General features: G+C 41.2%; 1 protein-coding gene across 1 annotated transcript in view; it reads right to left on the bottom strand.

The window, feature by feature from the left end:
• Window positions 1-21,957, bottom strand: part of XK (X-linked Kx blood group antigen, Kell and VPS13A binding protein) — a 69,561-nt gene that overhangs the window by 42,943 nt on the left and 4,661 nt on the right. The window contains exon 2 of the mRNA XM_004612949.2: window positions 17,224-17,486. Within this exon, the coding sequence (XP_004613006.2) occupies window positions 17,224-17,486 (263 nt within the window). The remainder of the gene's footprint in view (window positions 1-17,223; window positions 17,487-21,957) is intronic.

The raw sequence follows: 21,957 nt of genomic DNA, 5'->3' as shown, positions 1-21,957 counted from the left end.
ACGTATAGGAAGGGGATTTGGCTAGGTGTGACATTCCGCTTGATTGGGGCTCATCAGATCCCTATATTTTCTGCACAATTAAACCACAACTTTTTTTGAGTGGATGGAGAGTCACACCTGGCAGTACTCAGGGCTTATATGTTCAGGAATTACCCCTGGAAGGCTCAAGGGACCATCTGGGGTTCCCGGGATCAAACCTGGGTCTGCTATGTCCTAGGCAAGGCCCCTACCCACAGTACTACTGGGATGGATGTTATTTAAACAACATCTCACCATCTTAGCAGAATGACTTCCTGGCATTAGCCCAGACCTCCCAGGAGTCACTCTGACTGAAGGACACTGGAATTTGAGAACCTGGACATAAAGATGCTCCTCACAACAGGGCTGCAATGCTGGTGCTCTCATGTGAATAGCTGAAGAAGCCGACTCTGCCCCTGCAGTTGTTTGCTGCTCAAATGAACAGAAGAGTAAGACAGGAACTTAACAAAGTCTCAGAGGGCTTTTGCAGCTGCTGGCATGAATCATAAATTTGTGATCGTGACAATGGAGTCTCTGAAAATACTTGATTTGATGAGCATTAAGCAGTAAGAAAAGTGTTTTTTTGGGGGGAATTAATACAGGCATATATTTTAACAAACTCTAAGCACCTGAAATTTCTACTCAGGGTCCTGTGACTCAGCCAATGGGTACAGCAGCCCCATCAATGCTAATACATGGAAGGAGGCAAAGAGAGGGTGAGTCACCAGGCAGAGAGCATCACAGATGAAGGGAAGGTTTATGGATATACCCATGAAAAATTTCTCTGCCACTCTGAAAGAGTTTCAGGGCTTTCACAGCCAGCAGTCCAGCATCCAGTGATGAGAACCGGCCCAGCGGCAACTGAGGAAGCATGCCTAAGTTTGATGTGGGGAGGGAGATACATGCAGCTGTTTAGGAAGAGTGTTCTCTGTGCCAGGCACTTTATTCAAACCGATTCACGGACATGTCAGATTTAATCTTTTAGAAAACCAGAATCAGAGGAATTCTTATGACTCCCTTTACACAAGAGGAGACTGATACTTATATATGAGATAAAAGTCCAAGACCACACAGCCAGAAAGTGGTGATCTGGGATAGAGAACCAGGTTCTCTGATCCTATTCATAATGTTGGCAGTTGTCCTCTGATCAGTCCTCAATGATATGCCAAGTGGCAGATGGGAGGCTCTGCACACAGAAAAAACAGGGAAGAAATCCAATTAAACGTTGACAGTCTTTTTTTGGAGGGTTGGGGGTGGGTCACACCCAGGGATGGTCAGGGATTACTCCTAACTCAGGAATATTCTTGGCAGCACTTAAGGGACCATATGGGATGCTCCAGATCAAATCTTGGTTGGCCAGGTGCAGGGCAAGCACCCTACTCAGTGTACTATCTCTCCAGTTCCAGACTTATGTTTTTGGGGCCACACCCAGCTGTGTTCAGGCCTTTCTCCTGGTTCTGCATTTAGGGATCACTCCTGTAAGGGCTTGGGGGGAACTGTGTGTCATGCTGTGTGCAAGGCCAAGTGCCAGACGAGCTATACTACTGCTCCAGCCTTTCAAATATTAAGATTCTTAAGAAGGGATAGTTTTTTTTTAACAAAACTTGATGTAACAGCCATATATTTTACTTAGTACAGTATGTGAAAGTGTTTATATGAGTCACATGTGCTTTTAAGTTCATCCCTTGGGACATAATTTATATAAAATATACTCATACATCTTAAGGCCATTTGTTTAGCCACTGACAACTGTCATCTGAGGAGGAAACTTACAATTATTTTTAGAAAGCAATATCTCCATAAATAAGTCCAATAACATTCAGCAATCATTAAGAACTACTTGAGTTTCCTGTCATAAATAAGATAGTAACTCATATATATATACATACATACATACCTAACATTAATATAGTTAATGACCTGTGTCCATAAGAAAGGGAAAGAAATCCTATAGAAAATTTCAATGCTAACTAAAATCCCATTATCAAGCTATTTTTAAATAATTATGTGACTTCTATTGAGGCTAGCCCACATGACAATGAGCCAGCATACAATTTAATTGGCATTAACAGTGGAGAGAATATGAATCACTACGAGGATGCTCAGGAGAGAGGTGCACATATAGGCAGAGCTTAGGCTCACAGTTCTTTGCAGAAACCCTCTGCCTGAAGGCCACTTCTTTGAGTGGAAGTTCTTAGTGATTTTCTCCAAAACCTGAGTGTTAGTACCACAGGTGCTGAGTCCAGATGGTGTCTCAAATTGACCCAACGTGATGTCCAAGTTCATACTACATTTGAGAAGTCTATCAGGATCATCTGTAAATTTTAGTTTAAGTAGGACTTTTAACACTCTCTCCCAGGTTAGCAGTTCTTGACTGTTACATGACTGATATTCTCTGCCTCTGTAAACAAATAACTTTTAACTGAGTATTAAGTCACTGGTTCAATAGCACAGTAGGTAGGGCATTTGCCTTATTTGTGGCTGACCTGCGTTTGATTCTTCCACCCCTCTTGGAGAGTCTGGGAAGCTACCAAGAGTATCTCTCGCCTGCACGGCAGAGCCTGTCAAGCTACCCGTGCGTATTCGATATGCCAAAAACAGTAACAAGCCTCACAATGGAGACGTTACTGGTGCCCACTAAGGCAAATCGATGAGCAATGGGATGAGAGTGATACAGTGATTAAGTCACTCTAATGTCCCACTTTTCCAGCAGGTCAGGTACTGTTCTCTCAATTGTTACCACCTTTCCATTACTCAGAAATTCCATTTTAGGAATGTGGTAGGATATATGTAGTCATAATTCTTGGCTTCTCTGTTATGTTTTCATTGAATCCCCTTGTCCCATTAAGCCCATGAAAACCACTCTAGGCCACCCTCTCCACTACCCCCATTCCTATTGCCCCCTGACTCACCCATCTCCCACCAGGGATAAAGTCTTTGGCACCAAGGTCATGGCCTCAGCTCCACCCAGTTACCACCAGCATGCTGGGATTTCAGTATGCCTGGGAAATTCCACCAACCTCCAGGCCTCAGAACACTTGACTTACTTGGAGCCAGGTAGGAATTCACCTACACTACTCAGCCAGTTAGTTACTCCCCCTAGGAGTCCACACATGGTCACTATTAAACACAAGTCCCTAAAACAACCTACTCAAATCTCCCACACTGACCATCCCTTCTACCCCTCCCGCTCAAGATACTTTGTCCTGAATGTCTTATAAAAGTTACAATGGCAGAAATGAAGATGAATCAGAAAGAAGCATGCACATATCTTTTATTACACTAATGATGTGTCACCAGCAGAAGGGCAGGCCTCCCTCATATATGGGCAGTTCGGGGCACTAGATGTGCCTGCTATTGACACTTTGGCAGACACCGGGACATAGGTATTCACTTCTTTCAGGGCTTAGGCACATGCGAGTGGGTGCTATTCTCTGGAAAGCAGCAGCTGATATTCAGATTCTTGTTCACCGCTTTCCCCTGCTCTGCTCTGACCTGCACCTTGTGGCAGTTGTGGGCGCCCTTGCCTACCAGTTCCAGGATGTTAGCGGTCACGGACTCAAGTAGATCTTCAAGGAAAACAGGTACAGTTACATTCACACGTTGGCCATTTTTCTCTTCCTGCAGGATACGGTGCATGATGCTGATGGTGAGAGATATGACTTGGTTGTTCTAGAACAGGAAAGAACCTGCTTCTTAAGGCAGGCAGAGTTTGTGAGGTTTTGCTAAGTTTGGCAAAGCTTGATTTTTCTACTGGCCAGGACCGCTGAAGATGAGTGTTTATCCCTGCCTGCTATAGTTATATGCCTTCCACACCGTAAAACCATGCTCCAGTCCTCATTGTTCACGAAACTAGATGCCTCTGTGACAACTCAGACTTCATGGCGTCATTGGGCCCTGATGAGGATTGATGGGGCAACATCTCTGATAGGTGCCCAATCTCCCTGATAGTTGAACCCTCGTCCTCCTCCCCCACTTCATTTAAATACCATAGTTTACCAAGTCATTCATGAAAATTTGTTACAGGCATTCAATATTCCAACATCAATACTGCACCACTGTCATCTTCCCTCCAACATTATCTCCATTTTCCCAACCACCCCTCAAGCCTGCCCCTGTATCAGGCATACAATAATGTATTTTGTGTAATCACGAAACGACTAGGAATCCTGCGGCTCTCTCCCGCTGCCTGCATTTAGTGGTCTCGGGCTGCTCCCCCAACCCGGATGGCCGATGCCATGGGCGGACGGAGGAGGAAACTAGGGCCGGCTAGTTGGTGATCAGTTACTGTTTATTTCATTCTCTCCAGGCACCTGTTCCAATCTCACTAAACTCCCCATTCCAGTCTCACACTGTCCCTCATTCCCATCTCCTCCTATCTCTCACACTCATCTCTCCACACTCCCACTCACTGCCTTGGTCTCTCTGGAGTCTCTCCCAAACTCCCCTCCCCCCGAATTGGGGGTAGCAACTAGAGACCTAGGTCAGATAGCACAATCAACATATGAAACCCTCCGCTCAAGGGCAAAATACCACCTAGGGTGTGTTTCTCCTTTCCTTAGTCCAACAATCATTTAATTAACATCTTAATTCTACTTAATATTAGTTATTTTGTATGGACACAGTAAGAGATACATTAAGCTTTAGGGTAGTTCTCCTGGGGGCATTTCGCTGTTGATATAAGACTACAGTGCTCAGGCCAGATAAATCTTTCCTACCCCAAGCAGGGTCTTAATTCAGTTGCTACTTTTTGGATAATGACAGAATTTGTCCATGTCCATGCTCTTAACTTATAGTTAAGTATTATGGCGTTTTGACCTGGCCCATTTCGATGCCAGGGTAGCTCACAGCTTGCCCTGGGTCCATCCAGTCCCTCGTTGGGACCCTGCTTTTGGGATGCTAGGAAGTAAGAGCAACTGAAGCTTAAGTTGAGAAAGCAGATGTCCAGGAATGAACATTATTCTGAGTCAATTAACTCCCAAATTACAAAAGCATAGCATTAACTGTCTTCCTGTGTCTATACAAAAAGGATATTGCTCTGAATTAACTATGCAAAGGACCTAAAGAGAAGAGAAAACAATATTTACAAGTTAATAGAGTCTGATTAGGAGATAAAGGTGATTGGTTGGGGAAGCAGAGCACAAAAAAGAGGCTACAGATAAACACAGAAGAATGAGATTGCCTCGGGAGCACTGTGATTGGGTGCAACCCAATAAACCTGAGCTCCCTGTGGCAAGGCAGAAAGGACAAACCAATGTTATTCTACAATTTTATATCACTTCTTACCACTAAATGGCTAACAAGATGATTAAAAAAATATTTTCATAGAAGAAAATTTGTAAAAATTGCTGTATTTTATCAGGGACATTAAATCCATGCTTGTGGGTTTACTAAACTGTTGCTGCAAGTTACACCTTTTGTGTTAATGTTTTTTTTTAGTCGAGTTTGGCTGGCTTCTATGTAATATTTCATACAACCTGGTATATTGCTACCGGGATGTCAGTGTTCTAGAGTTTGAAGATGTCGCTGCAGAAAATCCAGAATATTTAACCAGGCAGTCCGGCTAGAGTTAAACCTTTAACTGGGCAGAAGCTTTCGGTTATGGCGGTGGCTGTCAGGGCTTTGTTTGGGCAGGAGCTGGCCAGTGCCCCTCCAAGAATGGCCCAGAAGTCTCAGCCAGGAATGGGTGTCCAAGAAAATTTTGCAGCTAGGTGATCTCTTTTGAGATTTGTTTGTAAGTCTCCAGAACAAAGCTGGTAGATGAGCCTACATGGCAGCAGACATAGTGGGATGTAGGCATGGCTGCTGGAGATTCTGGAAGTATAAGGAGGTTGGGGGAGGTCACCCATCCCGACTCTGAGAATGCCTGGAGCTTTTAGCCAGCTTAGTGAATCCTCTTTTTGAGAGAACTTTAATTTTTTTTTTGCTTTTTGGGTCACACCTGGCGATGCACAGGGGTTACTCCTGGCTCTACACTCAGGAATTACTTCTGGTGGTGCTCAGGGGACCATATGGGATGCTGGGAATCGAACCCGGGTTGGTTGCGTGCAAGGCAAACGCCCTACCCACTGTGCTATCACTCCAGCCCCAAGAACTTTAATTTTTTAAATCTAACAAGTTAGCAAAAATGTATGTTTCAATGGAATCCTTGCCCTATCCTTAGTATATCACTCCAGGTTATTAGAATCTAGCCTTGCATTGTCTTTGACCTCTTTTACATCCCTTTCTAAACTGACTGTAATTGATAAGACAAGCACAGTAGAGGTTTGGTGCCTCACCACATAGCATTAACACAATTTTTATACTAAGCTGTGAGAAAAGATAAAATCTTACTGCAACTTTGATGGAACTATAGGAAGTTATACTAAGAAAATGAGTCAGAGGAAAGATAAATATTAATGATCTCACTCATATGTATAGATAAACAAGGAAAGGTATTAGACAATGTTTAAATGTAAAATACCAAAAGGGGTAAAGGACCTGTACAAAGAAAACTAAAAAAACACTAATTCAGGAAATAAAAGAGGACACGAGGAAATGGAAACACACACCCTGTTCATGGATTGGAAAGGTTATCACCGTCAAAAGTGGCAACAGTCCCCAAAGCACTGTGTAGATTCAATGCTGTCCCTATAAGAATACCCATGAAATTTTTTAAAGAAATAGACAAAACACTCCTGAAATTTATATGGAACAGTACCTCCCCACACGAACAGCTAAAGCAATTCTTGGGAAAAACAAGATGGCAGGCGTCACCGTCCCTAACTTCAAACTATGCTACAAAGCAGTAGTAATTGAAACAGCATGGTATTAGAATAGAGACAGACCTGCAGACCAATGGAATAGGGTTGAATATACTGACACAGACTCTCAAATATATGATCACTTAATCTTTGACAAAGGAGCAAGAAATTTGAAGTAGAGCAAGGAAAGCCTCCTCAACAAGTGGTGCTGGGGAAATTGGACAGCTACATGCAAAAAAAATGAACTCATAACTTTGTCTAATGCCAGAGACAAAAGTAAGATAAAAATGGATTAAAGACCTCAGTATCAGACCTGATTCCATAAGGTACATAGAGGAAAGTGTAGGCAGAACGCTTCATGATATTGAAGCTAAGGCATCTTTAAAGATAAAATACCACTGACCAAGAAAGTGGAACCACAGATGAACAAATGGGACTACATTAAGCTAAGGGTCACCAAGATATAGAGACAGCCCACAGAATGTGAAAAATCATTTACCCAATACCCATTAGATAAGGGGTTGATATCCAAGATATATAGAACTTTATGAGATAAAAACCTCCAGCCCTATCAAGAAATGGGGAGAATAAATGAACAGAAACTTCCTCAAAGAAGAGAAATACAAATGCCCAAAAGGCACAGGAAAAAATGTTCTACATCGCTAATCATCGGGAGATGCAAATCAAAACTGCGAGATAAAACCTTACACCACAGAGACTGACACACATCCAAAAGAATGTTGTTGTGCTGGTGTGGATGCAGGGAGAAAGGGAATCTCATTCATCATTTGTGGGAATGCTGACTGGTCCAGCCCTTTTGGAATGGGCATTCTCAAAAAACTAGAAATTGAGCTTCCATATGACTCTGCAATACCACTTCTGGGAATATACTTCCAGGGTACAAAATGACATCTGCATTTGTATGTTCATTGCAGCACTGTTTACAATAGCCAGAACCTGGAAACAACCCAAGTGCCTGAGAACAGAAGACTGGTTAAAGAAACTGGTACATCTACACAATAGAATACTATACAGCTGTTAAGGAAAAAATGAAGTCACAAAATTTGCTTATAAATGGATGAACATGGACAAAATCATGCTGAGTGAAATAAGTCAGAAGAAGGACAGACACAGAATGACTGCTACCATTTGTTGGATATGAGAAAAAAGAGACTAAGACCCAAGACAGTAGAGAAACAAGGCCAGGATGAATGGTTCATGGTTGAAAGCCTGCCTCAAGGGCTGGGGGAGAGGGAAGTTTTGATAGAGAAGGGACCATTTTGACAATGATGGTTGGAAAGGATCACTCCGGGTGGGAGATGTGTGCTGAGAGTGGGTAAAGGACCATATATGGTGGCCTCTCAATATCTGTACTGCAAACAATAGTGCCCAAAAGAAGAGAGGGAAAGAGGGAAGGAGAGAGAGGGGGGAGAAAGACAGAGACAGAAACACAGAGAGACAGAGAGAGAGGTGCCTGCCATAGAGGCAGGCTGGGGGGCCGGTAGTGGCAGGAGAGAGATGGTGGATATTGGTGGTGGGAAATGTGTACTGTTGGAGGGATGGGTGTTGGAATAGTATATGATTGAAACTTGATCAGGAAAGCTTTGTAACTGTATTTAATGGTGATTTAATTAAAAATAATAGATTAAAAAATGGAAACTACCCTGAGATATGGCCAATAGAACTGTGATCTGAGGTTCTTGGTGGGGAGGAACTTGAGATTAAGGCACTTGTGATGGGAGTGGTATAGCAAGATCACAAGTATAAAACAGTAATATTGGCACTACTGTAAAAAGTATGCATAAAAATCACCAAAAATTATATTTATTCAAAGTTCAAAATAAATAAAACCAGAAGCCAGAGAAATAAGAGTGGGTAAAGTACTTGCCTTGAATGCGGTTAAATCCAATTTGATCCCTAGCACTACCTGAAACCCACTAAGAGTGATGCCTGAGCAGAGATTCGGGAGTAAACTCTGAGCACAGCCAATATTGTCCTAAAACAAACACCATCTCCCCAACAAAAACCAATACAAAACCAAACTAAATCAATTTTATCTCCTTTAACACATTCACTTCTTTTTCTCTTGTCAATATTCCTGTGTCTGTCTTTAGAATAATCTTATTAGTTCCAATATCTGCTGGACCTCTCATGAGTGACAGAATCTTCAAAATGTATTACTTTATGTTTTTAAAAATCTGAAACTACAAGTAAAAACATACCCCACAAACGTGCTCCCTCTCTGAAAACGATGGCTGGAGGAATCAGTTGGGATGGGAGGTGTGTGCCAAAAGTAGATAATGGACCCAACATGATGACCTTTCATGTCTGTGTTGCAAGCCATAATGCCCAAAAAGTAGAGAGAGTATGGGGAACATTGTCTGCCATGGAGGCAGGGGGAGGGTGGGAAAGGGGGGGTATACCGGGGATATTGGTGGTGGGAAATGTGCACTGGTGTAGGGATGGGTGTTGATCATTGTGTAACCCAATCATGAAAGCTTGTAACTATTTCATGGTGATTCAATAAGATTTAAAACAACAACAACAACAACAACAACAACAAAAACCTGCTCCCTCTCTAGGATACTTCACCAATACAAATGTGGATCCATTAACTACACCTGCTCATTTCTAGATGTGATACCCACTTGTGGGATGGGGATTGGGACCACACTTAGCAGTGGTTCGGGCTTACTCCTGGCTCTGCACTCAGGGAGCACTTATGGTAGGGCATAGGACCAAATGTGGTGCTGAGGATCAAATCTGGGTCTGGCACATGCAAGGCTGTACTATCTCTACAGCCGTGATAACCATTTTTTGACATCTTCCTCTGCCTCACTTTCCCTTTCAGCCATCATCATTATCACCTTGATAAGTGTTGACAGTCTAGTTACTGGCCTCTCTGTTACTCCTCTCATTCCCTTCAAATTAATTTTGCAGGGTGATTTAAATAATCTGATTGTGACACTGTATTGCTTAATAACCATCAGCATCTTCCTGTTGCCTATGTTATAAAGTTGAAATCCTGAGATGCTAAACTTATTTTTCTGGCAATTTCCCCCTCATCTCTGACTCACATTCCTCCAACATACCCACACAAGACTGTATTTTACAAGAGTATCACTGTATCACTGTTGTTCCATTGCTCATCAATTTGCTCAAGTAATGTGTCATTCATCCCTGTCTCGTTCAGGGTCAGGGGAATGAGGTCCATTATTGTTACTGTTTTGGGCATATCGAATATGCCACGGGTAGCTTGCCAGGCTCTGCCGTGTGAGATTCTGAGTAAATTCTGTGAGATTTACAAGAGTAGTCACTTGGAATAAAATAAATAGATAATTCATTTGTTTCATGTTTGTCTATCTATCCTTCAGAAAGGATAGGGACCTGTCTGACTTATTCACCACCTTATAATCAGAGCCCCCAAATAGGCCAAGGTATATAGAACACGTTCAATAAAGATTAATGAACTTACAATAAATTCACATAAAGTTAATCCCAAATAGGTAAGACAGAGGCAACTACAGAGATGCTCTGAAAATTAAACACAAAGACTCCAATCTCAGTGTTTGTCACAGAGCAAGGATTTCAGTAACAACTACTACCAACAGAACCACCTTCAGTAGGTGAAAAAGGGAACCTTGAGGCATGTATAGGCAAAATAGCAGACAGCAGGCCATCACAGAGCAGATTTAACTCTGTGATGTTAAATGTTAAAATCATTTACTGTGATGTTTATATGTTAACCAGACCTCAGTTCAAACCATCTTCCATGGTCCAGAGCTTTGATCATGCCCTGAAAAAACTGACTAGACCCAAGAAGTCACAGGATGATCAAATTCACTTGATACTTCAGAAGTTCATAGGCAGCATCCATTACTCACTGACTATAGGAAATGAAACTCTTCAATAGTGGCTGATTCAACTTACATAAAATATGTACAACAGGCAAGTTTATAGAAAGTAAGTACATTATTGATTGCCAGGGGGTAGAGAAAGGGAAATTAGAAGCCCTGCTGATTAAATAAGGGCTATCTTTTTTCTTTTGGCAGTGTCAGGAATGGAACCCAGGGTCTCATTAGGTAAGGCATGTATTCTACTGCTGAGCCTTATCCCTAGTCCCTGGATTTCGATATAATAAAATGTTCTGAAGTTCAAGACTGATGATGATTGCACATGATAATTGCATAGCATTGTAAATATTATAATATCCATTAACTTATGCACTTAAAATCACAATTGTTTTCTGTTCTGCCAGGGCCAAATATATCTATACTTGAATCATGAGCACAAAATCAGAGCAAAGACACAATTATATAATAAGAATGCTTAATGAGATCAGGTTCATATAGACTTTATGTCCCTCTGTTAAGAGCCAACTCTTCAGGACTAAAGAGAGAGTAAAGCAGGCAAGGCATCTGCCTTGCATGCAGCCAACCCAGTTTCAACCCCTGGCACTGCTTATGATCCCTGAAGCACCACCAGGAGTAATCCCTGAAGGCAGAGAGATGAGTAAGCCCTGAGCACTTCTGGGTGTGCCACCCCCACAAAAAATGGACTCTTTTATACATCTGGACCTCCTTTACATGGTAAGTAGATAATCTTAGCTTCCTACTAGACATTGTTAGTTTTCTACTAAATATCCATTTTCCACATAGGGTTTAGCTATGTGGAAATTAGAAGGGAAATTAGAAGTGCTAGATCTTCCAATTTTTTTCTTGGAGCCAACTTTAGGTAGGAAATGAGGAGTCTCATTCAGTGTTCCCAAGCTCTGCTAATGCTAAAAATCACCTGGAACAACTGTTTATAAAATAAAAAGAATGAGAGAGACAGTACGGATTGAGGCAATAGCTGACCCTGGTTTGATCCCTGGCACCACATATGGTTCCCCAAGCACAGCCAGGAGTGACCCCTGAGCAAAGAACAAGGACTGATCCCTGAGCACTGCTAGATATAAGAAAGAAAAGAGAGAGCAAGCAAGTAAGCAAGCAGGCAAGAATAGTAAGCAAGAAAGAAAGTAAAAAGGAAAGATTCTGGCTATTGTATATAGTGCTGCAATGAACACAGAACTGCCACACAGATGTGTTTTTGAGCCCCAGGGTTATTACTAGAAGAGTAATTGGTAGGTCATATGGAAGCTGAATGAGTGCCCTACAACAGACACTGGATTAAGAAATCATGATACATCTACACAGTGGAATACTATGCAGCCACCAGGAAGAAAGAAGACATGACATTTGCTTATAAAAGGAAGGATATGGAGAGCATCATGCTGAGTGAAATGAGTCAAAAAAGAGAGAGATAGACTTAGAATGATTATATTCATCTGTGGGATATAAAAAAAGAGTAATATGAGAGTAATGGCCGCAGACAATAAAAACAAGGGCCAGGAGGACTGGTCCATGGGTGGAAGCTTGCCACAAGTGGAAGGGTGAGGGGAGGGCAGTTAGGATAGAGAAGGCCGCAGTATGACAATGATACTTGGAAACAATCACTCTGGACAAGAACTGAATGCTGACAGTAGGTAAAGGGATATACACCATAACTTTTCAGTACCTCTATTGCAAACCATAATTCCAAGAAGGAAAGAGATAGAGTGAAAAAGAAGAAAAATGCTTGCCAAAGAGGCTGGCGGGGGTGGGGGTAGGTGGGGAGGGTGTTGGGAGAGTAACTGGGGACATCAGTGGTGGGAAATGTACACTGGTGAAGGGAAGGGTGCTGGAAAATTGTATGAATGAAACCTAGTCATGAACAACCTTGTGACTGTGTATCACCTGTATCACCTGACCCCTTGATCATTGATTTGCTCAAGTGGGCGCCAATAATGTCTCCATTCATCCCTGTCACGTGCTTTCATCAGTGTCTCCTTACTCGTCCTTCCCAACACTGCCATATTGGGGGCTCTTTCAGGGTAAGGGGAATGAGGTCCATTATTGTTACTGTTTTGGGCATATCAAATACACCACGGATAGCTTGCCAGACTCTGCCGTTGTGGGTGGGATATCCTAGGGAGCTTGCTGGGTTCTCCAAGAGGAACGGAAGCTTTTGGGGCAGCCTCAAATGTGAATCTCATGGAAATTCAAAAATAAAAAAAGAAAAGAAAAGAAAATGAAAAGAGAAATACGGGTACTATGTGGATATGCGTTGATTTGTGTACAAACAAGCACAATTAAATACATAATTACAATAAAGCAAGTTAAAAGACCTTCTGTTTCTTGGTGCATATAGAAGCTATGCTCATACCATACTATAGCCTATGAAATGTAAAATAACATTATTATAAAGTAAAGTGACAAGCTACAAAATCAACGTGCAGAAATCAGTGGCATTTCTATATGCAAACAATGAAATTGAAGAGAGAAAAATTAAAAGGCAATACACCATTCAGATGAGAAGCAACAGGGCCCGAGTCAAGGGGATTTGGGTACGTGGGTGGTGTTAAGGAATGACAAAGCTGAGTATCCAAACCACCGAATCAACAACACCGAACTCATGAGACCTAAACTCTCATAACCAAACATAAAAGGTGCCTGTCAAGATGGCCAGTGGGGCTGGGGTAGGGGAAGAAGAGGGAACCTGGGAACACTGGTGGGGGAAAGTTGACGCTGGTGGCTGGATCCATGATGGAACACTATGTCAAAACCCAACTACGAATAACTTTGCAACTCACAGTGCTTTAATAAAATAAAATTTGGAAAAAAAAACATACCATTCATGATTGTGCCTCAAATAACATCAAGTATCTGGAAACCAGCTTAACAAAACAGACAAAAGACTTAAAAAAATTAAACTATAAATCACTACTGAAAGAAATAAAAGCCACGACTCACCAGAACCATGCCACCAGACCCTGTGCCAGGCTGTTTCATTTGGGGCACCCTGGAGGGGGGCGGGTGCATTCCCCTCCCCACCCCAAGGGACCCAGCCCCGGTAGCCGAAAATGTTCAATATTCAGTCGCCTCCATGTTCATGGCTGCTCTCCACACGCCCCACCGAGCTTCACCCGAGAGTGATCCTATTCCTGGACCGTGCGGCCATGAACATCTCATACCTCACACTAATCATGTTACAAGAGCAGCACACCACATTTGATGGGGTTTAAAGTAGAAGGCAACCAATCTTAGAGGGAAATATTTTTGTACAGATATAGATAAGCACACAATGCTCAACCTTTAACAAATTTAGTAATCGCTTACAGAAGGGCTTAATGGCCCCTGGGTGAAATACAACAATCTTCACACATTTTCCTCTAAGGAAACGGTTTTGGAGATTTTCAGCGGTTTTTCATAACAAACAATACAAAATAAATTATTTTTGTTCTGCTTTGGGGCAGGGGTTGGGGTTCAACTGAAATATGGTGGTGGGAAAGTGTAATGGTCATGGGACTGGTGTTCAAATATTAAATGTAATCAAATACTATGAGCTACTTTATAAAAATAAAATTTTAAAAAAGAAATAAAAGGAATAAAAGCCAGAAGGAAATGGAAGCACATCCCTTACTCATGGATCAGGTGCACTATTAATGAGCAGTGATATTTTGAAAAAAAAATCCCCTACACTTAAATTATAGTTTAGGTAATAGGGTTACAGTAGTGTTTAAGTCTCTTGTATGGATGTTTAAAGTTACTGTACACCTCTGCCACCAAAGTGCTCATGACCCTCTACTAAACCACCAGTTATGGCCAAAAATTTTTTGTTCTTGTTTTTGGGCCACATCCAGTGATGTCCAGGGGTTACTCCTGGCTCTGCACTCAGGAATTATTCCTGGCAGTGCACAGGGATGGGGAGCTATATGGAATCCTGGGATTCAAAACCCGGTTGGCTGAGTGGAAGGCAAGCACCCTACCAGCTGTACTATCTCTCCAGCCCCACAAAGAAATTTTCTTATTGAATGGCTGGCTTAGTTTTTGGCCTACCTTGGCTTTCAACATGCCTTCATTTCTAGCTTTTCACTTCAAGTGAGAGATGTACCTTTCATTTGAACACCTAGAAGCTATTGTATGTTTATTATTTGACCTAGTCTAAATTTGAGGGGAAGGGTCTGGGCTTACTCCTGGCCTGAGGGGTACTTGGGCCTTACTCAGGCTCTGGTTAAGGATCACTCCTGACAGTGTTTAGGGGTCCATCTATATCTGGTGCTGGAATGAACTGGGGTTAGATGGACACACTGTTTTATCTCTCTGGCCCTAGCCATCTCTAGGAGAGGCCCATGCCCAGTTCTTTTACTGTATAGATTTATATTTGATTTTATTATCTAACTATCAAACGACTTATTTTTCCAGGTTCATATGAGGCCTCTCACAGACATTCTCTATGACTCTGGTATTTTCTGACACAGGCTTTATTTTATTTGGTGGGATTCTTTCTGAAAAAATTGTAACAAGGGTTGGCAAACCTTGACTATTAAAAGCCAGATAGTAAATATTTTAAGTTTTATGGATTACACACTGTCTGCTGAAACTGCTCAACTTCACTTTTGTAGCACTGAAGCAAGACAAACAATATGTAAACAAAAGGGTAGGGTCCAATAAAATAGATGTTACAAGAAAGGCAATACCTGATTGTGTTTGCAATCTCAGAACTCTAAGACTATATCTAATATCAAAATTTTGATGACAAAAAAAAAACCCACTGGACCTATACATGGAAAAATTAAATAGGTTATCACCAATTCTTGTTTCTGGTTTCTCATGGTGTCCCTGCCACTTAAAAAGACAATGAGCTGGGAACAGGAAGGGGTGGCATGCAGAAGACCCACCTTGGCCAATGCATACTCTCAAGTCTTGAGAGAATAAAATTGCTGCTATATTTAGCATGCACCTACTGCCTGTCTCGGGCTGTTGGAGGCATTTTCACATAAATGTTAATCCGTTATGATTTGAGAGCTCAACTTAAGGCTTTGATATTTTAAGAGTCACAGTCACTCTGAGGTAACCTGGATATAAAGGACAGATGTAACATGCAAAAACATGTGACTCAGCCACACCTTAAAACATTTCACCAAACAACCTGGACTACAGACACAAAGGGCTGGAATCTTAATAGGAGTGATTTTTAACTCATTCTTTTTCAAGTTTTACCTGAAGTAATATTAAGTGATTTTTAAGTATCATCTTGGGGTCATCTCCAGCAATGCTCAGTGGTTAGTCCTGGCACTGCACTCAGGAATCACTCTGGGCAGTGCTTAGGAGACCATATGGAATTCTGGGGATTTAACCCAGGTTGGCCACGTGCAAGGCAAGTGCCCTATCCATTCTACTACTGCTCCAGCCTCTTAAATACATTGTTAGCCTAAAGGCTTTTAATCTACTCTGGCTAATCTATAGAGCAAAACTTAACAAAAATATCTGGTTTTAGCTTACCCATAATGTCAAAATTTAGTAAGGATTATTACCTCTCTTCATATAAAAGTTTTTCACTTGCATTAAATGCACATAGAGTATTTTTAAAATCTTACTTAATTAACATCTGTCCTCAAAGTGATTGAGAATAAACCAAAGGTTAAAAAACTGTGTCCATTTAAAGAACTCCAAGAAGATAGAAAATTGCACTTATTTCCACAATTCACTGCAGAGAAACTGTCACAACTAACCGTCTCAGCTGATTTAGAACTATCACTGAAAAACAGAGGCAATATCCAAAGATGCTCAGCCTCTGAGAGATGGTTTGTCACCCTATGGCAAGCTGTATTGTCCAAAATGGTCACAGCAGCAAACTTCCAAAACTCTGCCATTACCTAGGGAGAATCAAGAGTTTCCTCTGCTTCCCTCAGACTTTGGCAAGATTAGGATTCATGACAGCTGCAAAAAGGAAAAGCCGGGACTGGAAAGATAGGACAGTGGGTAAGGTGCTTGCCTTGCACGCAGCTCTGGTTGGATTCCTAGCATCCTATATAGTCGTCCCCCCACCCCCACCCACTTCCCAGCACCACCAGGAGTGATTCCTGAGCATTGCTGGGTGTGACCCAAAATTTAAAAAAAAAAGAAAACAGGGAGAACATAAGTCATGTGACTACTAAACCTGGGCTCCAAAAGGGGTTGCTCTTTATTTGACTCTATGGTTCTTAAGATCCTACATGAGCCCTTAAAAGCATCCACCATGCTGTTCTAAGTCCAAATAAACACACCCCATGAGATAAAATGTGGCTGATCTAAGGTTGAGCAACAGCCAGTATCAGCCATAGGAAATGTGAATGAGCAAGTCTTTAGTGGACAATATCCCCCACCCTATCTTTAGGCTTCCAGCTGATACAGACCGTGCACAGCTGAACCCTTTTGAGCTCTGCCCCAATCACTGAGTCAGAAGCAAAACAAACACTGGTAATACTGTTTTAAACTTCATAACTAAACCACAGTCTGGGCACATAAGAAGGAATTTCACTTGAAGCAATATTAACTTCATATTCGATTTCCCATTTTGATTCCCAAATATAGGCAGAAATTAAAAATATGTGAACACCTACTTCTTCCGACAGTGATGCTCTGTTGCAAGACGGTTATGTACAGCTGCAGGGTCAGCTGGGGGGCTGAGCCCAGGAAAGCCTGGATCACTGATGCTCGGCTGAATGCAGATCGATGAGTGAATAGCTTGCCATCTGCCTGGCCCACTTCTTTCTCAATCTCCTGTGAGCGGCCATATTTTGGTATCTGCCGCTTCTTGGTGATGCTGACATAAGGCTCTTCCTTATGTCCGGACTGACAGTAGAGGCAGAAGACTTCGAAGCACCTGGAAGGAAATCAGTGAGTCATGAGAATTAGAGGCAGAGAGGAATCTCTCTTTGCTCAGTCACTCTGCTTACACTTCCTTAGCTTAATTCTTGAACCCTTTATTGCTTACTGTGAGCTATAGCCTCTGCTCTAAAATCACCCGCTCCGAGGGACAGTTCTGAACACTAGCCCTCTTGACGTCCTACAGCAGGCCAATGGGAACTGTGTCAGACCCAAATTCAGAGGTGACACTGAAAGACATCGAGAACAAGGAAACCACAAAGAGAATGGGAAACAGTTCAAGTTCCAGAGCCACAGAAAATATGTTTACTTTTCCTTTCCTGACAAAAGTCAGGTAACTCCTGAGCTCTCTCCTTCACTTCTAGTCTATAGTTATTCTGCCAGCTTGTATAGGAGATAATATAGTGTGTACTATAAATGCACTTATATACATATTAAATTTAATATATGCAATGAGTGTTTAATGTATCTAATTATGAATGCATAGATATGTATAGAATTAAATTAATATGCAATTTAACATACAAATATAACAGAAATGCCTATATCTAATAAACTTGAATATACGTTATTATTCCATGTATTTGTACAGCTATTCCACATCCAATATATGCCCCAAATCAATTCTGTTAAGGTACCAGCTATAGCTAGAAGCTACCCCAGCACAGAACAGTTTGCCATCTAGCTAGCATTTCCCTGGAAGATGACAATATATTACGTATCTCTCTGTTCTCTTAAGCCCTTCCAGGACAGGACTGAAGTTACTCATGCCTGGAGACTTGCCAGGTATGTCTAATAAATGGAACTGCAAACCTGCCTTAGATGGAGCCATAACCAGTTACCTTTCTCAACTGAGTAGCTAGCTTGGAACATTGGATTTTCCTCTGTAAGTAATGATTATGGGGACTGAAGAGGAGAAGAGTATTGATGTGTGTGATTTTACTTAAAGCATATACACACACACAAATAAACTAAGCAATAGTACAGTGGATAGGGTGCTTGCCTTGCACTTGGGGCCAGGGGTAAGCCTTAAGCACCACCAGGTGTGGTCTAAGAAACAGAAAAGGGGAAAAACCCCATAAAAACAAAGCAAATAGTCTGATGAATTGAAACAGGGAATCGATATATGCAAAACAAAATGTTAAATGTAGAATTTCTATAGTGAGTACTTGAGTGCTGTATAGCTCTTTCATTCTAGTTGTCTTCTGTGTATTTGAAAATTTCAGGGGAGACGAGGAAAATGGGTCTTTCCAAGAAATAAGAAAAAAAGATTTATGGCCTGAGGTTTAGAAATTGATAAATAATATTTTCCTCCAAACATGCATTTGTATCACAACTTTATAATGTTACAGGAAGAGTTTCTGGCTTCATTTACTTTATTGAATATTAAATTTGTACTTATAGCCTCAGGGTAGTAGAGCAGTGAGAAGTCATTCTATAATTTGATATAATAAAAATGTATTCTAAGAGAGCAAATATAGGAATGTCTGTGGATATTACTAAGTGGACATATTTTGTGACTCTTACACCTCTGTTCACTTGTTCAACTGGGGAAAAAAGGGTGCATAGCTGGGACTACAAGTGTGAGTGTGGGTATGAATGTGAGTGTTTACGTGACACACTTGTTTGCTACACTTTGGTAGCATCACAAGAATTTAATATATTATAGGAAAACCTGCAAAAGATCCTGGATCAATTCGGTCAGCTGAAAATAATGAAGCTCATGTTCAAGTATGAAGAATTCAAGTATGGCTGAATAGGCCCCGCAGCTCCACACTAAGACTAAAAGGCAGAATAAAATAAGCACTGTTTCACTCTCAAATTTTGATAAATGCAGATCCATTTTGTTTGCTTTGGTGTTTTGGACTAAACCTGGCAATGCTCACAGGATTATGTTATGCCAGGAATTGAACCCCGGTCTCCTAGGTGCAGACTAAGTGCTGTGGACTTTTACTAAGTGCTGTGGACCATGCAAAGACCATTGGATATCACTTGCTCATCCCAAGGTGCTCACAATGTAAATAGGAAAACAGAACATATACATAGTAAGGATAATAAATCAACTAATATTATATAGCACTTTCAGTTTAAAACATAGTTCTCAAATATTAACTCAGAAATCCTCCTCTAAGGGGGCTGGAATAGGGCACTTGTCTTGCATGTGGCTGACCAGGGTTCAATCCTTGGCACCACATATGGTCCCCCAAGCCCCAAAAGGACTGATCCCTGAGTGCAGAGCCAAGAGTAAGCCCTGAGCACCACCAGGTGTGACCCAAGAAACAAAAGCAATCGTACTCTAAGAATTGGAATCATTGGACTACTTGTACTAGTAAAATTCTGGGAATACCCTAAAGGTCCCCAAATAAAAACAATGGCTAAATCAATCATAATATGTACATAAATGAAATGTTGGCCAATCCTTAAAACTTATGGTAGATATTTGTGAATATAAATAATGTTTACTATATTTCTTAGGTAAAGGGAATAAATTACAATAGAAAATATAGAGATAATTTATTTCTGTAAAAAAGAAAATATATATATATATATATATATATATATATACAAATCACACAAACACATACACATGAACTGTGTTTGAACTGGTTTGTACTGACTCAAAAAAATGTTAGAAATTTGTAAGCCAGTTGTTAAACAACTGATCATTTAAAGTGGGACATAATGGAAATAGTTGCATTACAGAAATCAGCAAACACTGCTAGTAAAGACATACAACACTTTAGAATTGGGCTGGACATCTGTATTGTAAACCATAATACTTAAAATGAGAGAGAGAAAGAGAAAGAGAGAGAGAGAAGAGAGGCATTCGCCATAGAGGCAGGCTCGGGTGGGAGGTGATTTGGGGATGTGTGTGTGAGGGGAACTGGGGATACTGGTGCTGGGAAATCACACTAGTGGAGGCATGGGTGTTAGAACATAATATGACTGAAATCCAATCATGAACAGTTTTTAATGCTCTATCTCATGGAGATTCAATAAAATTAAAAAAATTATATATGTGTCTATATATATATGTATATATATGTGTGTATATATGTAAAATTGGGACAGAGCAATAGTACAGTGGCTACGGCATTTGCCTTGTATGCAGCTGACCCAGGATTGATATCCAGAATCCCATATGGCCCCCCAAGCACCACCAGGAATAATTCCTGAGTGCAGAGCCAGGAGTAACCCCCGAGCATCGCCGGGTGTGACCCAAAACTCAAAAAAAAAGCTTTAAGAATTGTTCTCTCGAGGCAGTTGTATCAGAGGCTTTAAAAATACTTTTCAATTGTGCTTATCTCTTTCCTGCTCTGCTGTTGCTACAATAACAGATTGTTTCAGCAGAATAATAAAATCAAGCTTAAGCTTTTATTATTAATTTAAAATTGATTTTATTATTGTTATTTTTTGGTTTGGGGACCTTACCTGGCAGTGCTCAAGGACCATCTGTGGTGCCAAGAATTGAACCCAGGTAAGCCATATGCAAGGGCATTATACTCACCATATTATCTCTTTGGCCCAAACTTCAGGGTTTTTTGGGTTTTTTTTGTTTATTTTGCTTTTTATGTCACACCCGGTGATGCACAGGGGTTACTCCTGGCTCATGCACTCAGGAATTACTCCTGGCAGTGCTCGGGGGACCATATGGGATGCTGGGGATCGAACCCGGGTTGGCCACGTGCAAGGCAAACGCCCTACCCACTATGCTATTGCTCCAGCCCCCCAAACTTCAGTTTTTAAAGACTAAACCAAGAAAACAGTACATTATAAGGGCTGAATAAGACTAAGATTCAGAGGAGAAAGTAATTCTCTTAATGCTGGAAAGGTGACTGAAATGAGAACCATTTAAAGAATTGTGTGTAAGGGGGCAGGAAGATATTGCAAAGAGCTAGTTTGTGTGCTACGTATGCTGGAGACCCAGGTGGGATCCTCAGCACCAAATGATCTCCTGAGCACCATTGGGGAAGCTGGGGGAGCATTACTGGGTGTGGCCCAAAAGCCAAATAAAAGAGTAAATAATAAAGAACTGTAGGTGAAATGAAACGAAACTTCAGTGTCTACCACTGAAAACAAAAGAAGGTACAAGAATGAACCAATTACATATGTGGTCTTTGAAGCCCTGGTGAAGCCCCTCAAAATCCACTGCTTTTCCCAAATCATACATTTAACATAGTTTTAATATTCAGTAAGGGCTTTGTAAATTTGTAAAAGACCCCCAATATTTCTGCCATCAATAGGTAAGAAATTTGATTTTCTTTTTTCTGTTTGTTTCTTTGCATGGTACCTAGTGGTGCTCAGGGAACACTCCTATATCAAAGTGGGGTCAGCTGCATGCAAGGCAAATGCCTTACCTGCTGTACTATCTTTCTGGCCTCAAGAAAGCTGATTTTTAAAAACGACTCTATTTTTACAGTTCTACAAGACCCATTCAATTCCTTCAAGTCTATTTTGTTGTTCTGTGA

This window comes from Sorex araneus, chromosome X (genome assembly GCF_027595985.1).
Source record: "Sorex araneus isolate mSorAra2 chromosome X, mSorAra2.pri, whole genome shotgun sequence".
Taxonomy (NCBI): Eukaryota; Metazoa; Chordata; class Mammalia; order Eulipotyphla; family Soricidae; genus Sorex; species Sorex araneus.
Note: the sequence above shows the minus strand (reverse complement) of the source record. Positions and strands in the feature narration are given on the sequence as shown.